This window comes from Bombus vancouverensis, chromosome 1 (genome assembly GCF_051014615.1).
Source record: "Bombus vancouverensis nearcticus chromosome 1, iyBomVanc1_principal, whole genome shotgun sequence".
In the NCBI taxonomy this organism is placed as follows: Eukaryota; Metazoa; Arthropoda; class Insecta; order Hymenoptera; family Apidae; genus Bombus; species Bombus vancouverensis.
The window spans coordinates 14,004,522-14,028,679 of record NC_134911.1 but is presented as its reverse complement, the minus strand read 5'-3'; the positions used below and the strand labels follow the sequence as shown (position 1 = coordinate 14,028,679).

Genomic DNA, 24,158 nt, shown 5'->3' with positions numbered 1-24,158 from the left:
ATAGATTCTTGCGGAGGTTCGCTATGTACAGTCGACGATGAGAAAAAATTTGTACAGTTCGTACAGAGTGCATTATCGCAATTCTATAGAAGTTCGTAAGATTGTACAATCTAAGAGAGCAACTTATAAAAAGAATATTATACAAACTTCTGAAATTCTCCGTCATAACCACAAAACTTTGGGTGATTTAATAATGCAAAATTAAGTGATAGAAGATTGCGAATGAAACACGATGTTGTTTCTCAAATCTCTCACGCTCGATGTTACATGTGCACGATATTGTACTTTAATAAATATCGTTAATTAACTAAACGACAAAGATATTCGTTTTCGATAAAACTGGCCCCAAATTTTACTACTACGCTCTGAGACGATTAACGAATGAAGAATTCAACGATCAGTAAAACACTCACCTGAACATCCTTGGTGAACTGATTGTTGCAGTAGATGTGGATGGCCGAGAACTCTCTAACCTTGTCGAATTCGAACTTGATCTCGACCGGTTGTCCACGTGTGTCGTTTCTCCATCCAACCCATCCCTGCGTGCGATCGTTATCGTAGTATCCCAGTTTGAAGTTATCAGGACCCGTCCTGCCGTCTGTCAGCTGGCCCAGTCCACGTCGTAGCTCCCCGTCCCAGTGTCCATCGTAGGTGGCATCGAAGAATTCCCATCCATTACCCCTTTTATCACCTTGCGGCATCGAATAGGATACCACGCCATCTGCGATCAGGAGGTCAAGGTGTAAAGTCACTGCTGAATGGTCATCCTCCACCTTTTAATGACTCGTGTAAAAGCTTCGACTCTGTCGGCTGACATCGTTATGATCGTATAGAAACACGATACGGGATACGTTAGGAGTTTCGACAATGCAGTGAAAGGAACAAAGATTAATGATACACAAATACGTGTATTTTAATGAATATACAATCCGTAGATATTAATTTTTTGATACCGCGTGAATGTAATTAACGGAATATGTACGATGGAAAATGATACGAGGAATAATGGACGTTTTCAATTAAACGTTGAAACTAAAAGGATATTTTATCCGAAGCAACATCGTTGGTTGATTAAGAGTTCGCTTAAACGTGGAAATTTGCAGTTTTTTTTATTGTGACAATCATTGACATACGCCCGCGTGCGTGCAAGGAAGAAAGAGAGAGAGAGAGAGAGAGAGAGAGAGGGCGCAGTCGATGCAAGTCTGGCAAAATACCCGAAGGCGTTTGAATTCACAATTAATTGGACTCGCTCGCGTTGCAAACGTGCAAGACACAATAGTAGGTCTATGTTGCTTGGTGTGTACCTTTCCGTTTGGTTAAACGTTTAATTCGATGTTGGTTCATCAAAGGAAGAAAGGGATAATTGTACAAGCAAGATTCTGAAAAGCAAATTTGCGCACACGGCAATGGCATAAGGGTTAATGGACAGTCCAGTGAGTATTCTAAGCGGCGGCAAGTTCAACGAAAATTGGAGAGTGCAAACAGCTTACCGCTCCAGTAACATCCGTAGAGCTCGACCCGCATGCAAACCGTCCGCGTGTGATGGCTGTAGGGCAGAAAACGGATCTTGCTCGCCCACAGAGGCGGCTCCAGCTCGTGCTTGGACTCCAAATACGTGTTCGTGTTACCCTGTATTACCTGTAACCGTGGAAACCTTGGTTAAAGACCAGGACAATTCCGGACTTCGGCCTAACCTTTGAGTTCTGTCGTTTCAGCCTCGCGAGAGAACGTGGCATTTCCTCTCTCTCTATTTCTTTCCCCTTTCCCTCTCACCCCACTGTCCTAGATACCTTCAACTTAGATCATTAGGAACATATACGTCACTCGGGGACACTCTAACTTTGTTCAACTCTCGAACAGCATCGAGGAAAGTTTCAACGAATCGCCGGGACGATTCGTCGGTCGTACAGCAATTTCTGACTCTTGCTTGGTCAGACTTTAGGTCTTTCCGGCACCTAAGCCAAAGACATTTGAACTTAACCCAAACCAAAAAGCAGCAGCACGCGTCACGGTGCGATGTTTCGCAACGGGACGTGCTTCGAACGAATGGTTCACGAGGGGAACGTTTTCGACGTGGATCCTTCCGCTTTCCCATGCGCGAACCTTTCAACGTACGTATGTGACGCGACGGCAATGGGAAAAGCTATAATCGGCGCGCGTCAATGTGTCTGCGACAAGTTCGGCCCCTCTTCTGTCCACACGGTATTCTGTCAAAGCACCTCCCTCGTTCGTGATGACATTTATATCACCGGGAAGATGCGTTTCTGCACTTCGGCACATACTGGCATACCATCGTCTGACCGTGGACATCCCGTCACAGGGCGGACACCGCGTTCCATCGCATCAGACGGGGGCTAAGGACTAATTTCATCCCACATTCCACCACGTTAGGTATGATGAGGGAGAGAGTGGGAAGCGAGCCGGGAATCGACGTGGGTTGGATCACAGAGGCACAGACAGGTCGAGGAAGAGCGATAGACGTATATAGCAAGAGAGATATAGTCCGAGGGTTTGAGTTAAACGTCCATCGCCCGCATTCTCTGATCTTCGTCAGGGAGACGAACATATTGCAGATACTCCTCTCTCTCTCTCTCTCTCTCTCTTCCCTCTATATCCTTGTATACGTTTCCACGTCTACGTCTTGGAACGTGCACATAGTGATGCAATATTGATTTCACGTTGTGGATTTATGAATAAAATAAGCGGTTTATCTGACGTTGGGAAAGGCTGGTGTGGACGGCGTGCAGAAACTCTAAGGTGGAAAAGGGGTGCAAGGTCTCCGGGGATCACGCGAAGTGGCGTTGCCCATGGCGAGTAGATAGCTACCGCCACGGAGATACTCTTGTGTATACGGTATACGTTGTACACACCTCGACACACGGATACACGTGTAGGTACACAAGGGGCGAGCGGATAAATCTACGTGGATGTGTGGACAAACCGGCAGTTTCTTGTGTGTTGCGGCCCAGCGTGCAACACAGTTGCGTGACGGAGCATTTTGCGGCTGGCACGACACATTCTGTGCACGTTTCCTATCCCTCCCACCCTTTAACATATACACGTTCCGTACCATCGGCCAGCCTCTGTCTCTTTTTGGTACGACTAAGCATCGACTTCGACTACTATTACCGCCTCTATTCCCACCGCGCTCTTCCATTCCTTTGTACCACCGGCGTCACTCCATGTATAACCGAGAGGCCGTTTCTTTCGATTTGTTTGCGCGGTTATTGAAATACCTTTTCCACCTTGTTTTTGGTCGACTGTTTGCTCTTCCTGATATTGGATTACTTGGTCCACTGTTTCTAGCGTGTTTCGAATGTTGCTGTTGATACTTTTATTTTTTGTTAGGGGAGATACCAGCATTTTAGCGGGATAAAGGCAGTTGTTAACCGATAGAATTTCTCTACGATATGTTTTCCAAGTGTCATTTTTCTTTTCTCCCTTCGCATTGTAATTTGTTTGTTTGGGCTTTCCGAATTAACGTTCATTGTATTTTGAGAGAAGTAGATTTGCTCTAAAAATATCATCAAATCGGTACAGCGGTTAACGGATTGAATTCTTCGGGAAAAAATAATACGTTTGTTGCAAGTTTTATAATTTCAAAAAAGACCGAAACAATACCTCGTTGGAAATCCGGTCATTTATATGTAATATAAGTTCAGGATTACGTAAATAAATTACAATGTACCGCATTCGATAAATATGACGTAACTTTAAGAAATATTCTCTTAACCTAACCGTACCAAAAATGTTTTCTACGAGTACGACACGGATACGGGTCGTCGAATACGGAACGTGCCCGCCATACATATCGACTTTTCTTTATAAATATATAATTAAGGTTTTTCAGCGCTGGAGAGCAAGTTTTAGGCTTTTTCCACCCCGAAGCTGGTCCTAGCCGGCTTGCAGGTCATCGCTTCCTTCGAGAAACTGCCACATGGAAAGCGCTCCCCGAGGTGAACCCTTACTTCTTGGTCGGCATATACCTTACAGAACGCAGAGTAGCAACCCACCCTTCTGTCTGGGGTCGATTCTTTCTCATTTCGGGCACCCAGGGACCCGTACCAGTAGCATGTTACACCATCACCTCTGCCACGCTTTCCACTGGCGTAGAAGCGTAAGTTTGTTCCCTTGGAATTTAATGAGATAGCCACGTGCGAGCAGAATTTAATTTCTCGAAATGGATCCGCTAAAACTATCGCCTATGCGAACATTCGTTCTTAGAATATTCTCGACCTTTGCTTTCTTTCTTCTTGACGTCACATTGAAATTGGTAATCATAGTCATATACACGCAGTGGAACTGTATTCGTTGGAACGAAATCTTTATTTACGGTCGATTAAATAAACTCGCAAATCGAATACATTTATTTGAACTTCTATCATGCGAATCCTGGTTATACGTATGTATCGCTTGCTACGCTCGGATAAATAGAATTCTACTCTTTTCGCACCGAAATTACCACCTCGCAATTTGTAAAATTTAATCGCAAGATCTAAATTCTTTTATCGTCAAATTAATTGCTGTCACGTAAGAGAGTTTATTTAACTACTGCTAACTGGTAACTTGTGTCTTGTGAAATTTCGCTAATACCATTGGCTCGCGCGGGTTCAGACAATTGAATTCGTAAATCCAAGTTAAGTTAATCTTTGTACAATCATCGTTAATAGCTGAAAAATAAATCGTGTCTAATACCGAAAACTCTACCACTGCTTGCCATTCTACTTCCTCGTTCGTTCCACGATCGAAGTTGAAATGTCAACGAGGCAATTTATCCCGTATATATCCAGACTGTCTGCTATACGTCGTAGGTCTCGTGTGATAAACACCGAACAAAGTACGATACTTTCGCGAGGGTCGACGCCATTGAACAGATGCACGCCATTCTTCCGCGCATTAGCCTTCAGGGCGATGACTGAAAAGGGTAGATATTACTTTTCATTACCTTGGCAGCGCGAGACCTTCGAAACGCTAGACGACCTTGCAACTCTACCTGTTCGCTACTACGTTTACACAACCGAATACGTTTACGGGAAAAGAGGCAAAGCTGTGGAGACGGAGAGGGAGACGTCGCGTGCCCTTCTAATGCGATTTCCTGCTACTTTTACTTTCCCCTCTCGATGCACGAATGCGTGCGTGCGTGCATGCGTAGCACGCCAGTGCATGCGCACAGGGGTCAAGTGTTAAGCGCTGAGCAATTATAGCTGATATCGATCTGCGTTATTGTTCGGGGTTCTCCGGTTCACGAGTGTTTGCTCGTGTGATACGTATTATCTGCCACTGTTCCCTTTCGTCTGACCATTATCATCGATATAATGGAAAGCGTGCTGATAAAATGTTTGGAACAATTCCATCGTGGCATTAATATTCTTTCGTTGATTGTTTGTGAATTAAGTGTCGATTAAGCATTCCTGTTTATTTTCTATTTTTCCTCATATTTTGTATATGAAGATGATAGAGGAAGAACGTGATAAGTGAAACCTTTTGTTCTTATAAGGGAGCAATTTCAAAATTCAATATGTTATTAGATAATCATTTTTTGTTACAGGAAGACTATGTTTCTATTTGGTCTTTTGGGTTAATTATATATTTTGTCTATTTTCTTGAACATTTTCAATACTAAAGAGATTAATACACGCTAGTAATCCCATTGACATTTCCACGAAACTTTGCGGATTTACTTCCTACTGTTAAAAGATTCACGTCGTTGGACCTAACAGACTGTTCTTTACGATGCACTTTCTCTTAATTATAAAAAGGTCAACGAGAAAAAACTTATCATCTTTTCTTCCTGAGATTTTTAAATCGTGAATTAAGGAAACGGAACTGCAGAAGTTAAAAAAGTATTTGGAACAATTCAGCGTGTTTGTAACGTCGAAATGTTTTGAAACAATTTTTTTTAATTATAGCAGCACTCTATGGGAGCGCAGAATACGAAAAAAAAGATAAATAAACGTTTACCACGAGTTTATTACGTATTAAGCAAGTGAAATTGTAAGGCGTATGAAGCGAGTTGATCTTGTTAATAACTCGGGGACACGAGACAATATCAGCGAAGATAGCCGTTGTTTTGTATGCCTTTCATTCATCATTCAAACACTATAAAATTACATCGTGGTCTCGTTCCGCGACTATCAAAGATGCGATGTATTTTTGAAGAAGCAAACGACGCGGAAAATTTCTCAAGAGCGATTGTTTAGCCTCGAACGAGTTTTGTTATTGTCTCGCTACGGAATCAAGGTATCCACCTTTACCTCTTTGTTTCCAGCTATATCTATCGTATACTATATAAAGATATGTTTGTAGTAACATCGTTATTCAAGCCCTCATTTTTATGGCCAAGGAAATTGAATGTAAACATCGTATCGAGCAACCGAACGTTAATTGGAAGCCACCGAATAAAGATCATCTTTCGTTCGTGTGACGATAGAAAATAAATTCAAGATTCGGAGCACAAATACAAGAGAAATTATTGTATATACTTACTAGAAAGGGATTTAGCAAAAAGATACTGGAATAGATTTTACATAATATTCCTTTTGTTACAGAAAGGTATTTTAACATTTTTCACAAAAATTTATCATAAAAAATTTGTATGAATATATAATGTATGTTGTACGAATTCTGATTATATCGGTAAAATTTAAAAACAGTTCGAAAACGTATGTACAAGTTACCAGACATTTATCGCAAACTACGTTCGCCGAGCAAAAATAAAAGAACGGAATGAATAATGAGCTCAAACATATAATTAGTATGAAAGATGGTCTCGCTGAATATTGTGATTTATTTATGTAGCGAATAATTGATTATTCAAACTTGCAACGAATATCGTGTAACTTCAGGTTTGTTCCAAATTTTACCGATATAGTCTTGATAATCGCGTCTCGTTACAGTACTAACGAGATTTCAATATGTTTCCTACAACACGTGCAATATATATTCATAAAAAATATCTATAAGCGTTCAAACGCTTTAAAATGTAACACGGCGAAAACTGAGGTTTTAACGTCCATTTTGTTTCATTTGAATTGCAAAAGATTGAGAATGACGAGAATATCATAACTTGCTCGTGAGAATATTAACAACGACGAATCAAAAGTAGAAATGGATTTCGCTGAATCGAGATACTCGAAACTCCTGTGTCGTCGAGACACTCGCGGCTCTTTGAAAATCGTTTAGCTTCATAGGTTTGGACGAGCTGTCGATCGAAAGTTAGCAACTTTGATTCCGTTTATATGGATGGGAAGCAACGTACGGGAAAACGCTAAAGAGATCGCTTATCCCCGAAGAGATGCTTGGAGGAAAAATTCGGTGAGCCAGGCGTTCCAACGTCCTCCACTTAAGATACGCGATTTTCAAGTACCTATAACTTATGCCCATGACCGTTTTTGCCTATCGAGCCGGCGTATAAAAGAAATTTATTGCATCGGAGCGTGTACGTCGCGTACCATGGACGAGCGTTTCCGTGAACCGCTACACTCGCGATGTTATTGGATTTTCGGTTCTCGATAGAACGATATTTTTACGAGAACGTTTTACTTATTTGCCTCCCACCGCTACTCGTAACTATATATCTGCAGATCCAGCTGATTACCTTTTACACGAATGCAAACATCGTATTCGCGGTAAATCGACGAGTTAAATCGACGAACGCTGCTCCACAAGGAATTTCGTACAATTTGACGGTTCGAATACGTAATCCAATATGCGATGTATCATATCACCTGTTCGCTAGGAGTGTGACATATTTCAAAAATCCTCAACTTCCACATATCTGTTACAATTAAATCTGTTAAAGCGAGATATTAAGTGGGATGACAATGTCGTCATTTCACCGAATCAAGTTAATGCTATTTGTCGAACGCTATCGAATAACACGAATGAGAAACTGGCTTTAGAAAACTATCGGGGGAATTATAAAAGAAAGCAAACTTCTCCACCGCGAATTGCTCGAGTAATTCAGATATTTCAAAATCTTTGTTCCAAACTTTCCGAAAAATTTGCTTTTCTTAATCGTATTACTCTTGCCGCAAACCGCAGGCCATTGAGATATTTTCCCTCGAGTATTCGACAATTGTAAAATTTCAGCGTGTAAAATCGCACAGATGTCTAATTTTCGGAAACGTTGGCAAGCTTTTTGGTAGACTCTGAAAATACATGTACCTATACATACTCGAGCACGGCTGCACGGTTCGCTCATCGCAGGAAATTTCGCGTTTCGCATCCCCGCCGCGTAGACCGGTGGTGGTTAAACTTTCGAGTCTGTCCGTGGTTCGATATCCATCCTGGTGGTATCTCCGGCAACGGGCGAAGATCTGGTTTCCGTCGAAGCGCGCCTCGCTTCATCCGGCCCATTAGAAACAGTTATGGTACCGGTTAGAATAACAATCGGCCGTGATAAAGCTTCGACCGAGCGTATTCCGTGACGCGGCCGAATTATCACGCGGACAACATTTCGCTAATGTTCCCGGCTTCCTGTGCGTGCGACATTATAACTAACATTACACACCGGCCGCAATATCGCGTCGACCTGTCACCCTTATTTTTTCCACCACCCCATCGCGCGCCATTTACCATTTACGTATGTACGTGTGCGCGTGTATGCGTGTGTGTGCGTACGTTTGCGTGCGTTTGCGTGCGTACGAGCGCGTGATTTACGTGGAATCGTGGCTTAGCCAGGTTCCAGGACTGGGAACCAACGCAACGTTGCTTGCGTGTCGACACGCAGGCATTCGTCTCCTCACGCACCCTCCTTCGCCCCTCTATACTTATCCCTTTCCGTAATTATCGGATTTCCACACGGAATTCCCGCGTCACGGGTCGAGGTACACACGAAGAAAAGCTGACAGTTCGAGCTGGTTGTTCGCGTGACACGATAATGACGAATTGAACGATCGGCGTATAGGGTGCTTTCAGCCTGGTGATACACCTGAGCAGCTGGTTATTCTTCGTGAAAAAATTATAGGGATAGAAGGAAGAAAGGTTTCCCGTTTGAGGCTCCGTTTTGAAGAAAATCAGGGTTGCAAGTTTGCGGCTATACGTGTACTTGGCTCTCTTTAAGGCGAATAGGGGTGGTAGTACGATAAGCAAAGTTACTTTATAGACAAGAATATGAAATGTAAGATAGAATTCGTTTATTTCGTAGGCTTTGTTCTTTAGAACATTAAATTCCGTATAGATGTCATCGGTATATCGTCAGAAGTTACACTGGATATATTTCGTCGTCCATTGTCCAACATTAAGTGCACGTGTACTCACGAAATTCTGAATATTTTTGATTAATAATATGATATTTATAATTATCAACTATATCGTCTATCTCCAGACACTCCGTATACGCGAACGGCGCACGCTATCTCGCTTAACGACGAGCGTTTCGCGCGACAAGTCGACGAACTCGTTGATTTTACGAAGCGACGTTCGACGGTGAAACGAGTCGAGGAAATGACTCGCGTGACGCGTCAGTTTTAACCATCACCGGCTGTCGTTGGACGTGGTTGTCCGTGTTGTTCACCATGTTACTGGCTACCATCGCGTTTTTCTTCTTCGGTACTTTTCCCTTCTAACTGATGGAAATTAAACGTGGTCGAACAGAGCGCAACTTTTCCTATAAATTGTCGAGCAAAGATAGATAGATGGCTGCGCACGCGACGCTTCTCCCTCGCGCGCGTGCAACCTTTGTATCGGTGCAACGTGCGTGGAACTCCGTGATTAAGTGACGTTTCGAGATTCTACGCGGCGAGTTTGTCATAGTAAAATCGCGAGCTAGAGGACGTTCGTGAAAGAGAAAATGTTAACGATGGATTGTGGGTGGTGGACGATGGGAGAAGGGGCAGGCGAACGACAGCGTCCCTCCAGTGTCGAGGGTCACTGGACTCTACCGAGAAGCATGATTAAGGGTCGTTTTAAAGCTGCCGTACACGGGGATACACGGCCGCCTCCTTTGAGAGCGAAACCGGGTCACTCTGATTAATTGAAGTTTTTGCGAAAACCGGCCGATCTTGCCTGCCCCGATCCTTTCTCTATTTTCGTCCCATTAAAATACGGGTAATTAATGCCGTGACATCCCTCTGTGGGCCGACGTTACGCAACCGTATCGTCCCGCTGGGAGCTCTCGATAAAAAGATACAGAGTGTTTCGAAAGGTTAATTTTGATGAAGGTTGAAAAGAAAATGGTTTTCAGGGGATTATGTATCAGAATGGTTTGGCCAGGCGTTATAGGAATTTAATCTTTCCGATATCGAAGACGAGCGCGATCGTTCGATTGCAAATGTTTACGGATTCGCGAAAGGAAAATTGAAATCAAACAAATCGTCTTCTTCTTCGAAAGTTCTTTCATTTACGATAATGTAGTCCTTCACACACCGAAATAGCGTTCGAGGGACTTTATATTGGCTTTTCAGGAATTTTTAGAAATTACATTTTTAATACCTTCGAAGCCTATCTTCCATTCTATTTTCGTATTGTCAAGAGCTTTACATGGCTTCGTAAATAAAAATCGCGCGATGTGAAACCCGGTGACTTAGGAGGTCGAGCAAAATTATATCGCTGATCGTGACCGATTTAACGTTAAGGTAAACGAACATTAAGAAAACCAGTTACATTTCTTGCAAAGTGTGACGAGGCGCGCGTTGAGCTACAAGCCTCGCTCGAAATTAATATTTGAATAAGAAAACGAGTTTTTAGAAATTGAAGTGTTTTTCATTTTACTCGCTTCTAGCGTCCTGCTATAACTCTCGAATAAATCATTTTTCAACACGAACATACTTTCTAAATGTGTGGTAAGAATTTTGTACGAGTCAGTTGGAAGGCCCTTTATTCCACGAACCACTCTATAAAACACTGAACGGTACTTTTTATATCGTCTAGCAGGGTTTTGCATATTCGTGTGGCGGCATGGAATTTTTTTGCAGACGCGGGACGGCCGGTTATCAAAAGATGTAATCCCGGTTTAACAGCTTACGTTGCACTAAATAAAATAACGAGGCAGAATGGCGGTCGTAGAAAAAGGAAGACAGAAAGTGGAACGGGAAGTACGTCAGTGCTTATTAAAAACTATCGCAATGGAGGAAAGGCAAAAAGTAGAACGATTCTAGGGGCTTCGAGTATCGGTGGAACGCCTATTTTTCTATTTTTCCATATGTTCTCTGCCATTTTTTCTTGTTCGTTCTTGTTGGTCTTTTCGTACGAGAAAAGAGAACGACGTTCGCGAGGGGCGTGACACGTCGATTAAAACGGGAACACGCGGAGTAGCGCGTCGATAATCCGACAATCAGCCGCGAGAACGCTTCGTGTCGTTGAAATAAATCTCGACACGTCGCGTTTATCAGTTTCGGATCGTTGCTCGTGGCACGAGTGGCTGAATGGGGAAGAATGTTTCCTTTTATCGCGAAATCATCGTTTCGTTCGCGGCATCCGAATGAAACCTTTGCCAAGAAGAGACCAAAACTACTGGCCGAACTGGGGTTGAATATAAACTTTAAACGAATCGAAAGATAATTCTGGAAAATTACAGCGACTTCTTGTCGCCAACAGTGGAATTTAAATTATTAAAAGCGGACTCGCTGTTACTTGGATCATTAAACGCAATAAGTGGAACGAAACTTATACTTATTCGTTTTACACAAAGATACTAACTTCTCGTCAATTCCATTAATTACGAGTAACCGAACAAGTAAAAGTGGATAAAATCTCGTTAGAGACCGCTACAAACTCGCTATTATTTCAATTATCAAACGCGATAGATACATTGAAACTCGCCAAAAGAAATTTCCAACTGTCCGCCATCCCTTCTAATTAAAAACTAATCATTTCCTTCCATTTACAAAAAGTATCGCAAGAATTGTTATAGAATCGACAAAAGTCTCGGCCATTTGAAAACGCCATTTAATTATTCCGCTGACTAGGATGCAGCGCAGCCGTTCGTTATCAAATACGAGGACCAGAGAAAAGCAGGCCTCCTTCTTGCCCCAGAACGAGAACGTGCACTCGCATTCGCGGTACTGGCAGAAGGGAGAAGCTTGTTGGCGCCTGCAGCCTTAATTACCTCTGGCGGTCTTTTGAAGCAACACCGCTACCGTCTTTGGCTCGGTGACAATTATTATTACGCGGTACAACTTGCACGGCCGCGTACGCAAACAGCTACGAGGACATTCTTGCCTGCTTTCCCCGCTCTACTGGTAACCTATACGCGCGGTACGAAACACGGATGGCACCCGGCTGCCTTGAAAACTTGAGGCTTCCGCGCCATAGCGAGGCGCACGGTATTCGAGAGCACTCTTTTCTCTCCCTTCTATGGATAATTTCGTGGAAATATCCGAGAAATTCCGACGAGTTAAGCGTACACGTTGATGTCGTGGAAACCGTGGCTAAAAAATGAAGAAATTCGGCTTTCGTCGACGAGGAAGGTTCGTCGTGAGTCCGCAAGTAATTAAGGAATCTGCTGGTCCGCTTTCACGGTTAGGAGGATACGTCTCAAAAGATTACGTTTCTGGTCAAGGTTTCTCTTATTCCGCGCAAATACTAACCTCTCATTTTCTATAAAATGCATATGTGGTAACTGGATTGTGGATTTTTATGCAAATGCGCGTACTACGCAAAATATATAATATATTCAAAGTGCAGTGCTCTAGGTATATACAGGGTGGTTGGTAACTGGCGGTACAAACGGAAAGGGGGTGATTCTAGGCGAAAAAAGAAGTCGAAAATTTTTTTTTAATTTTTCCATCGAGACAACGATCTACAGTGAGATCCGTTATAACGTACCGCACGCGTACCGAGCGAAAATTCAAAGTCGATTTTCTCGAAAACAAAGTCCCAAAGGAAAAATTTTTATTCTATATTTTCGACTTCTTTTCTCGCGTAGAATCACCCCCTTTCCGCTTGTACCACCAGTTACCAACCACCCTGTATAATAATATATTCAGTAGATAAAATGAATTTTTGTCCACGTTTCACTTTTTTTTTACCGTATGTAGAAAGTATGGCTGTATTTAAAATAATATTCGCAGAAATATCAAATATCCGCAGCGTGGTTATAACACCCTTGTGTATCGCTTCACCCGGCCAAGTCATCCAGCGTCCGTTTTACTTTTGCTCTTTCTTTCGCTTCATCCAAAACGCGTTAAGTAGAGTTTCCCTTTGCAACGACGCGAAACTACAAGTGTGGCTCGACGAGCGTGCCAGAGAAGAAGATCTGAAAGTTGTCAGCGTTGGAAAAAGCGATGAATAATGGCGGAGTACTTTGTATTTAGAAAAAATACGCGAACCTATGCGTCAACTTAATAAATCGTCGTTTATTTGCTTCAAACGCGCACGATCTTCGTCGCAAAAGGAAACCGTTCAATCATCAAGATGTTATTCGATTTTCAGATGTTCAACCGGTTGTAATCGTCCAATTTACAAGCACGAGGATGGACTTCGTTACACCGACGAAGATCCCGCTGGAGACCGATAATTGGGACAGCCTGGTCGCGAATCAGTGAATAATCATGAGTCTGAAGATGGAAGTTGGTGTTTGCATGAAATCATAAGGTTGAACACGTGACGGGGAAGGCGTCGCCCTGAGAAGCCGAGAGCCAACTTGTGCAGTCTGTTGGTGTTGCTACATTAGCGCCGGCGCAAGTGGTCCATCAATATTAATAAGGCAGTAACTGGACAGCGGATGTATAGAGATGGCCGATCGGATAACCGATTTACCGAAAAGAGAGAGAAAGACAGGAGGTTCGCGATTGGTCGGCCTTCGGGAAAATTTACAGTTCTATTTTGCATGCTGGCTACGAGGGCAGAATTTTTCTCCCTCGGAACGTGAAAGTTCGACGACAGCGACGACTACGACTACGACGACGACGGCGACGACGACGGGATGATTAATCCTGTGACGCCTAGTAGCCAGGGATTTGCATTTAATGACGATATCTGCCGGCGAGTAATTCGATATCCTGATTCGAGAATTTCTTTGAGCCTCGATGCTGTTGATAGCTTTGGTAAATCGCAGTTTCGCCTACACAGTCCGCCGTGTCTTTGAACCTTTTTCACCTTCTTGAAAATATCCGATCGGATTAACGTGCCGTAGTTTTGTTGGAAACTATAACCGTTAGAAAAGCGAACGTTTCAGGATAGGCTATAAATCACGAAGCGGAATACTCGGTGTACGTGCAACGTTCAACGCTAATTTCTATCGGTTCGGTAGTGTAGGAACGATGGTTCAAGCGTGCCCCGAGAGTAGTCTGGCGATCGTTATCGGCGTCGAAATTAGTCTTTACACGAAATCACGAAGTGGAACACGCGACGTGAAACCATCGTGGCTCGCAGACGAGACCGCCGGTCCCTTGGCACGTTCGATTCTTGGCTCGCCTCGGTCCATCAATATTAATAAGATCCCAAAGACCGGACAGCAGAGATACCAAGACGATCGAGAGACCAGGCAATTTGACCTGCCGAGCTTTTTCATTCCGCCTTTCGTTGGCAGCGTATCGTTGGTAGCGTCGTAAAACGAAGCGAGAACCCCATTCGTGCATTAATGACCGTCACGTCAGTTGGAAATCGCGCCCTGGAGGGACACACCGTGTTTAAAGTGTCGTAATAGCCATACCGACGAAGTCCATAAACACTGGACGAACCAAAGGACGATAAGTTTGGTAAAAACGTATCGTGTCGCCCTTGGCGAACTCCTTACGAGTCTCTTATTGCTAGTCTGCACGTTGCTTCTACTTTAAACCGGTACTTGTTGAAACAGCCCCGGTATATTCTCTGTCGTGCTATTCCCGCCGTTTCAAGTGCTCTTAATTCTTCGATAAGTTCCTTAGTTGCACGCTTAATCTAGTTTGAAATTTATTGGGACATTGACAGGTTTATTCGAGGCGCGATCGGTTCATTGGCAGGATGTTAAAACGTTCGAGGATTCTCATGCTATTTGTACGCAATCTTTTTGTTTGAACCCTTTCGATTTACGTTTTGATATGTAGGCGATGTTTTGACAACGGTACCTAATCAAGTACCTCGAGTACCTAAATACCTCCTTTGTTTCTCGTAATGCTATAAAATATTTCAGATACTATTTGTATAGAAAAATGTACAATACAAGATGAATCGAGCGTTTGGAGATTATATCGATATTTTTTCAGAAATAGTCCATCGGGTGTTTCGTCACGACGGTAGAAAAATTGAAAGAAACGATTATTGAAACTTGTGATTAACGAAATTGAAAGCATACGGGTCGTGTGTAATGCGTATTTTTCAATATTATTGAAAACGTTAAAGCTGTATAATGCTACAGAAAATTAAAGTGTAAAACTTGTATCAAGGAGATAAAAAACGTATAACGAAAAAAGAGAGGCAAGCTTTTATTCGTTTGAATATTTTATAAAAAATAAAGGAACCATACAAATGCCTGAAAATCGTTGTAAATCCATCAAATTTCTACGAGACGTTACGAATTAATCATTTCGACCAGTAGTTTTAGCGGCAAATGTTAAAGATTCAACGGAACTCGAGCATTAATCTAACATTTTGCCAGGGAAAAATCCAAGATCCGCAGCCTCTCGAAAAGTTCTGTATAATTCAGAAGCCGCTGGCGAAACTCAGGAACACAAAGACCGCAGGGTTCCGGCTTCGGTACGGGCCTCGACAAAGTGGCACATCGTCGGTACGAAATTAGCTTACGGATTCGCGATAAGCTGCTTACGTTTCGAGCGGGATAATCCTTCCCGTTGGTCTTCGATTCTTGATCATAGGCCGGAGCGCTCGGAGCTTGCGCGTTCTACTCGCCCGGCGCGCGCTTCTGCGCTTCAAGAGCACAACCAGGAATAACAATCACGCCGCTTTAATCGTCACGGAATTATTATTTCAGGCCAATGACCAGCCTGCCAATTCGGTTTCGACTATTACGAGCGCAGCTGCTGCCGATCGACGGCGAGCAGATGCGCGAATCGTTCATAAATCACGATATCGTAAGCTGTTTTTATCAATCTCGCGGCTGCGCGTGCACTTTCGCTGGCGACCCTTTGGCTTCTTTGAAACGCTACAACGATCGGTGCCATTGATCGTGACGCTCGTTAACAGAAGGCAAAACATATCCCGAAATTGAAACGTAAGATAGAATCTCGTTAAAACGTATTAACAGAGACAGGGATGTTAAATTAATATTTTCAACGTTACGAACAATTTTTGGTTTCGTTTGGAAAGTTACTCGTTTCGAATATAAAGACAACAAAGCATTTTAATCGCTTCATCCTTTTCCGTATCTCATCGTACGCTTGATACCTTCGTGGTAAAATATCGTGTACTCTTTTAGAGATCTTTCGGTCTCTGCGTTGATTATTTCATTACGCCTTCCGATCTTCCGACGTAATTCGTTTATATTATGTCGCAGAAAAACCTATAAAGGTAGTATCGTATATATGTAATCGGTAAATTGCGTGGATTGAAACAAATCGAAACGATAAAATTACTTTATGTCAGTACCTAACCGTTTCTACGAATGATACAATGCCTATTACCATAACATTGAATCGAATGGAAGAAATAATCGAACGTATGAATTAATATCGTGCAACGAAAGCAATTACGCATAATACATAAGTACTCGATTAACGTTCAATTATAATATTTTTGTACGAAGCGAAGCATCGTACGACAAAAAGTTATTTTATCACTGCGATTTATGTTTAATCGCGGAATCTTCTGCAACGCGTTTGTACAGCGAATTACAACTCATCTTACGTATATTCAGTTAGTCTTGAAACTTAAATAGCATGATCGACTAGATTTGTGATAAGTCCGAGAAAGTCTGAGAGGTATATCGAAACTAGATGACTTCGTGTCAGTAAATTAGTTAATGGAGCTCCGGAAGAGATAAGGGCACTCACCTCTTTTCCTTTGATATCTCTGTATCGAACCCACTTGCCCAGACGCGGTCGCCAGTACTCGAGCAGATACGCCTCTGCATACTCAACACCGAGACCGTTGCCGAAGCGACCTTGCGTAGCGGTAGCCGTGATCAAGTGAACCGTATGAAGGTCGATCTCTAACCATTCTCGGGCTTCTTGGGTGATCTGATTTTTCGGACACCAAGCGCCACCCAGATTCTCCACTTTTAATCTGAAACAGATGGTTAAACGTCGAAGGTTATTATCTTTTCGAACTCGAGCAGTTTTGCTTCCCTAACACTAGAATCTACTATCAGAGTGGTAACAATTAATTTGTAATTTCTCCGATATAAACTTTATGAGTTTTCTTTTATATAGAAATCTTCAAGAATTTCTATGATTTATTTTTAACTACGAAACAAGGCTCGTTTTGCGCTCGGAATGTATTTCTTGTACACCTTTCGTTTAAATTTCTCTTGATACGAGTATCGTACTTCAATCATTGATAGTTCTAAAGTTAATAATTGCAACAATTTATCGACTATTTTTTATTTGTCATTTCTCGTTGCACGAACTAGCGAGCTTGTTGTTGTGAGAGAATCGACAGAAGCCTGATATTCGTAAATCAACGCGAAAGTGTGTAAAGAGAGAAAAGGTTAAAGGGAACGCAATCGAGAGGGTTGTAACTCCAGGCACGCTCGAACAAGTTTTCAAGCATCGGGGTAATCAGACACAACATTCTTGGGAGATTCCGTGAACTTCGACGTTTCTGCCCTGGAACGTTCGCGAGGATCGGCTATTTTTCACCTCGTCTTTCAATACTAAGGCGAACGTAACGAATTAATTAAACGTGAAGATACCCGGCGACCCACCATCTCCTTCTCAATCCAGCCGGTTTGCCGGGATTTTCAAACTAAATTCCGATATCGTAATACGATGGCTCGTTCATCGGCAACTTTTAATACTTTCATTATTCCAATAATAAATTTGAGCACCCTACAGCGGCAACTTCTTAGACTCGGGCTTACTCTTGCTCGATCTTGCACATTAAATACACTCTCGAAGTAACGAGGAGAAAGAAGAAGTAGGAGAAAAAAAAAATAAGAAAAAAGAAAGGAAAAACACGAGTTTAACTACTTAATGGGATCCAGCACGAGCAGATAGCCCGGGAGAAGTATAAGTGATACTTGGAAACTTTCAAAATCATCTTTGTCACGTGAACCCTTAGCGCGCTTTAACCACGACAAAGACGTACCATGTTTCCTCCATAAAGCAATGTAGCAAATAGTTTTCTCCGGCATAGAAGGGATCTTCCTTTCTCACGAAAATTACAACGTTTCGAGAAACTTTGAGATTCTCAGGTTGGTTTCCCACCCCTGCTATCCCAGACCAAACAATTTCAATCGTCATTAAAAAGGAAACAGCGACACGAGCGCTGCGAGGCTCATTTGAAATTAAAAACGAGTAGAATAATCATAACGCTGTAAAATCTTCGTACCCTCGCGAAACTTCACCGCCTGTGGGACCGGGTGCCCCAACTTCCACCCTCTAGGATTAACGTATTTCTCTCGTTTTCCCCCTTTACGCTTATTACGAATAATTAATAGTAAAGAAAAAAGAACGGTGAAAAGTAAACAACGAAATTGCGTTGTTGGACGAAAGAATCTTGCGCGGAATACTCGAATCCCATTTGCATAAAACATAGAACGTTTTGCACGCGTTTCTCCTTCTTTCTTCCGCATTTCCTGCAAATTTCATTTCCAGTTTTTAACGAGAATTAGTGTATGAAATTAGACTCGAATCGGACTATGTTGGCTGACTTGAACTATCTTAAGATCTTCGCTTTCACAAATTTTGTAGTCATTTCACGATATCGTGCATTCTTTTTAACCTCTTGCACGGAACAAGCGAGAAACAAAGAAAATTATAATTTCGATCAATCATTTAACTTACTACGCATATTTCTTACCAAAAACCATAAACCTGAAAAGAAGAAACACGAAATATTTTGAAATATACATTTCTGAACACTCGCCAATTACGAAACCCATTCAACTGTTTCGTTATTCATGGCTAAAGCCATTTTCCTCAAAACTTTTAACACGCAGTTCTCGCTCGCATCCAGCACCGCGATCAAATATAAATTATTCACAAGCCAGCGTCAGGATAATAAAAATTGTAGCTCGCCAAATTGAAAGATGAACGTGAAACCGTAGAAGCTCGCATTATGTGTCCAGATGACGATCCTTAAAAAGAAAGAAGCCGAAGGCTCGAGGTTGTCGAGGAGAGACACAGCGATATCTCTGGACAGCTCGATCCATCCTGACGCGTATACACACAGGTGATCTCGATCGAAGGTGCAAGCTGGCCATTTAATACGTGCAAGCTGTAGAGCTGAGGGATCGGCGCGGTTCGGTTTTAATCTTTCCGGGGGTCGAAAGCAAGGCGCGGAGAGGCTGGCCGTAGTCGGCATGAATAAAAGATGAGGCGCGAAGCGCCTTCCCTAATTGCGTGGACCGTTTAAATGCTTGGCTAAGAGGGAAGCTTCTGCCGGTCGTAACGTCACGCTATACCTGTATACAGCCGTGTTGGTATATCCTTTTGGATGGTGCGAGGTGAATGGCGCGGAAAGAGACGAGAAGCCTACACCGTGGATGGGGGACATCCGACGTCTTCGAGGTTTAAGCGGCACTCTCCCTCTCGGGAGAGTTTGTTTTAGCATCGTGCATTATTCTTCATTACTGGAATATTTGGAGGCGTGTCTTAACAACGTGTACCTGACGATATTTGCTCTATCCTTAATTGTCGCTAGGGAAATCGACCTGACGACGACGACGGCGGCGGCGGCGGCGACAACGACGAGACGACGATTCTCTTTTGGTCGCGATGAGGATAATTCGGTTTCTTTCGTAAGAGGAAAAGAGGGAGCCAACGCGAGCTTTGCAATCTTTGCGGAATTTTGAGAATGTAATTAGGATTTGGACAGGGTCTTCCCTCGTTTAATTTTGTTGATTTTAATTAACGGTGTATTTGCCTTTCGATGCAAATTGCAGCGGGGGAAACGTTTTATTTTTCTTCGTTCTTCGAGCTCGATGGAAAGGAAAAATCAGGTCTAGTCTATCGATCAGGTTTTCCTCTAGAATTAGCTTTCTACAAAGGTTTGTTATCAGATACGTAGTAGGAATAAACCCAGAAAGTTAAGGTATGTAGCAGCATCGTCCAGTGTTTATATATATTTTTCAATTTTCTAGGTAGCGTGACACGTAAATGTATCCGTTTAACGACTTTGTTGTCTAGATTTTTCGTATTCTACCTCCATCTTCTTTCTCTATTTCTAGTCTATCCATTCCACGATTTTTAACTACAACGCCAATCACGGCAGATATTAACATTACGGCTCTGTTATTTACTATAAAATTAAACCACTCGCCATCTTTTCTTCAAAGAGAAAGAGTGTCTCTAGCCACACCCGTTGCGTAAAAATAAATTATTCATCGGCTTCAAATTCCCAAGAGAAATTCTAGGTGTGTCACCGATAAAACGTAATCAAACGATCCAACAAAGCGTTTAAAAAAATCAACGGAGATCGGAGATCATCGTTCCATGTGCAGTCCCAAGAACTCGACACCTCGTGAGATGGTCGACACCTTGACTAACTACTCACGCCTGCAGAAATAACGATGATGCTTCTATCACTTCACGCTGCCTCTATCTCAAGAGGATTGAAGTTGAGTCCAGTTTATCTAAACTCGTCTCACCTGACCGCTCGTTCAGCTTTGCGCGTTACATAGTATTTACTCGCTGGTGTTTCAGGTAATTTGCAACAGGCCGGCAAAATTAATGCGTACCAGGGGATTTTTCCAGGATATTCTCCTATCGCCTCGGCGTGGTATCGTGTCTCGACGTGGTGGTGCTAATAATCGTGCTTACCGGCCATCAAACCGAGAATGATAACGCGGCGGCGTTCTCGAGGGCAACGCGTCGTTATAACAACGTCTGGGGCCTGGTTTTGCGAGATTTACAGCTCTCACGATGCAACCGCCTCTTTATCCTTAACAACCAGCTCGAACGGTCCGGTTTCCTGTTGTTGGAACAACGAACAAGGAGGCGCAACGATACCACGGCCGGCGAGAACCCAAACGCAACCTGCAATTCCGTGATGGAATAATAGACAAATGGACGCGTAGGTCGGTTTTATGGTGTTGGTCGGGGCATTAGCTGGACCACAGACGCGAGCCAAAGTCGTCTCGTAAAATTGCATCGTCGTACGGCCGGCTACAACAAAACGTTAATTGATACCGTTTGGCATTAACGACTAATTGGCATGGATCGTTGTATACATAGATGTCGCGTGTTTGCTGACGTGGTGTAACTAAGATATTGCCGGGTTTGCATCTGTTACGATAACGTAACTTAACGTAATTTACAGTGCCTCTGGAACGTATATGCAAATATAGATGCGAAGAATATTTAATTACACAGAGTTTACGATGCGGTTAGCTGCTGTCTGTCTTAAAGAATCTTAAAGCGCTTCGGACGTTCTGCTTTAGGTTTTAGATATTTCTCGGCCATGAGATTTATCGATAGTTTATTGGTAGTTTATGCGTGTGTATGTTATAGCGGACGTACCCCGTAAATCCATTTAAACGTATTACCCGTAGGAATGTTGGATGGTGGTAGACTTTTGACTCGTAAATTTTCATGTAAAATAGTAGTAGCTGCGTTTAGTAAATAATAATTTGTCTAATAAATAATAATTCGATTGCGCGATAATTCTTGCTCTGTATTATAAAACAGCCGGTCGAGAACTCTTACTTTCTTAGATACACTCATACTTTCTCCGAACTCTGAACTTCACGTTTCAATGAATTCTACACCACTTACGCTTGCACGCGGCAAATTCTTTCTTCGCTCTTTTTCCTTCGTTTTCAACGTTTATCCAGAACTTCGAGTTTTCTATTCAACGCAAAGCAAGATCGATTTAAAAAGAAAAAATCATTCTCGCGCTTAATATACAAGATACACTATCACATACGATTTCAAACTACTATCTTGAAAACTTTCGCCCTTTAATGCAGACAATTCCTGATTGAAAGAAGGAATATTTTTCTTTCACATGAATTTTACTAAAATCGACGCGTCTCTGAATTTGTAGTATTAAGTACATCTACATTAATTTAAATTTGGAACGCGTAAATTAATCACACGTCTATTTCTCTGCCCTAGACACTCTCGACTCATCCAGCATTTCATTCTATCACTTCCACGATTTTCTATTCAATTTTTGACCGATGTTACATTCAACATTTCCATACATTTCTCCATTAGCGTCGTCGTAGCCAAGATGGTTAAAATACTCTCCATTATTATCACTATTGGCGTCGAAAAAGTAATGCCGCGATCATCGCAGTTTGCCCCTTCCATCATTTCTGTCTTCAGCCGACATTTAGCCGACGTTTCGTCCGGCTACAGCCTACACGTGCCATTTAAAGCGACTTTTTGCGGGGCCCGGTCTCGAGAAAAGCATCGAACGCCGTGTGTGGTCCGACGTCCGTCGAAAAAGAACGATCGGTCGCGTGTGTTCCGCGAGAGGAGACTTTGTTTCGAACCTTCGAAAATCCTGTCCCTTTACTGGCTGCATTAAATCGACCACGACCAAAAAGAGATACCGTGACCGGCTTAAATTTCCCATCGCGTTAACCGCTTCGCGGATGATTTCGACTTCGCTGAAATTAGCTGAGCCGCGACACTGTCTCCTCTTAGCTGTCTCTTAGCAACGATATACCGTTTATATTATGCAAAATGTTCGCCAGGGGAATTGACATGCGGGTAGACTTATCTGATTCGGGTTGCGTAGACGCGCGTCGAACAAAAGAAGAAAAGCAAGGAGGGAAAAGAAACGACGGAAGAAAGAGGGAAGGAAGAGCAGGTCGTAATTCCCCGATAGGTCCTTGACCGATGGAAATTTCGAGTTCACGTCGAACCGTAAATTTCAGCGTTTTCGTATCGACGCAGCACGCGAGAACATTTGCCTGCTTCGTTTTCGCAGTCGGATCGTTTCCAGTTCCGTTGGATATCCGCGATCATTGTTTTTTAAACACAAAACTTCTTGCTTCCATTTAACGTCTCGATCGCCGTTACAGCAAGTCGGAGAAATTCCCTTTGACATTACGGTTCGATGAGAATTCGGAAGTTTAGAACAGGGGTGGATTTACGGTTGTAGGAAATTTGTAGGTAAATCTAGTGACTATGAGGTGATCTCGCAGTGGAGGAAATCCAACCGATAAGATTAAGGTTAGAATGTAGTCACGTCCCTGCAATTATCCTCTATCTTCCTCTAATTGTATTCTCCGGAGTTTCTCTATCGATCGTCTAATTGTAATAAATGTTTTTGTATTACTCGTTGAGAAAGGTATCGTTAGAATTTCTTATCGTAAAATGGTTGTGCAATTTCCCTCGATAACATGTTTTTCAGTTAATTAAAATACTCTTACGTTTCCGAATTAAACCCGGTAACAAGTACGCGATCAGGTACCGCAATTGGAGATAGTTACTCGATTAGGTTAAAGCTGGAGTGTGACCACGTTCCTGCAATTATCATGTGTCTCCTATTCTCGTTGCTTTCGCTGATGCTTCGCTGGCCACTGTGTGACCTCGGCAATCGCTGTTAGGTACTCTAACAAGGTTCCTGTTCTCCGATGCTTTTATTTTCCCCATATATTACCACGGTCGAGTATAGCTTTATAATTCTGAACACCGTTCTCGAACGTTATTATGAATCGTTGCTAGAATTTTTATTCGATAAGATGAAACCAAGCGATATAGCTACGGCTTTCTACGATTTTCTTTTTCACACTTCTCTCCTCTCCTCTTCCAATCGATTACTATTTATACCCGTTAACCTCCACTATCTTTTTCGTTTGATTATTCAATTGATCGACTAAAACACGTTTGAAATTTTAAATTAGCCAGTTGGAAAATTGAAGTTAAACGATACGGAGCATCGTGGACGCTACTACGTTCGAGCAATAAACGTTATCGCGATACGCTCTGCTCTTAGATAAGAAACTACTTCCTTAAAGGTTCGTTGCGTTTTTCTTTCGCGAAATCAAGAGCACACTGCCGATACTTAGGAAACCAACTATCATCCTCCGTTGGCCATTTTTCGTTCTTTTATCTTGCCACCCTATTCAGGGACGTTTCTATTCTCTCGCGGTTGGTATTGCTTCGAGGAATATCAGAAGTTCGCTTATTGGACCCGTTGAAATTTGTTCTCGTCCCGTACGA

General features: G+C 42.6%; 1 protein-coding gene across 1 annotated transcript in view; it reads right to left on the bottom strand.

Annotated features, from left to right (window-relative positions):
• Positions 1 to 24,158, bottom strand: part of LOC117153611 (discoidin domain-containing receptor 2) — a 159,019-nt gene that overhangs the window by 50,125 nt on the left and 84,736 nt on the right. The window contains exons 4-6 of the mRNA XM_033327805.2: positions 16,872 to 17,103; positions 1,491 to 1,638; positions 414 to 721 (exon numbers count right to left, since the gene is read on the bottom strand). Of these exons, the coding sequence (XP_033183696.1) occupies positions 414 to 721; positions 1,491 to 1,638; positions 16,872 to 17,103 (688 nt within the window). The remainder of the gene's footprint in view (positions 1 to 413; positions 722 to 1,490; positions 1,639 to 16,871; positions 17,104 to 24,158) is intronic.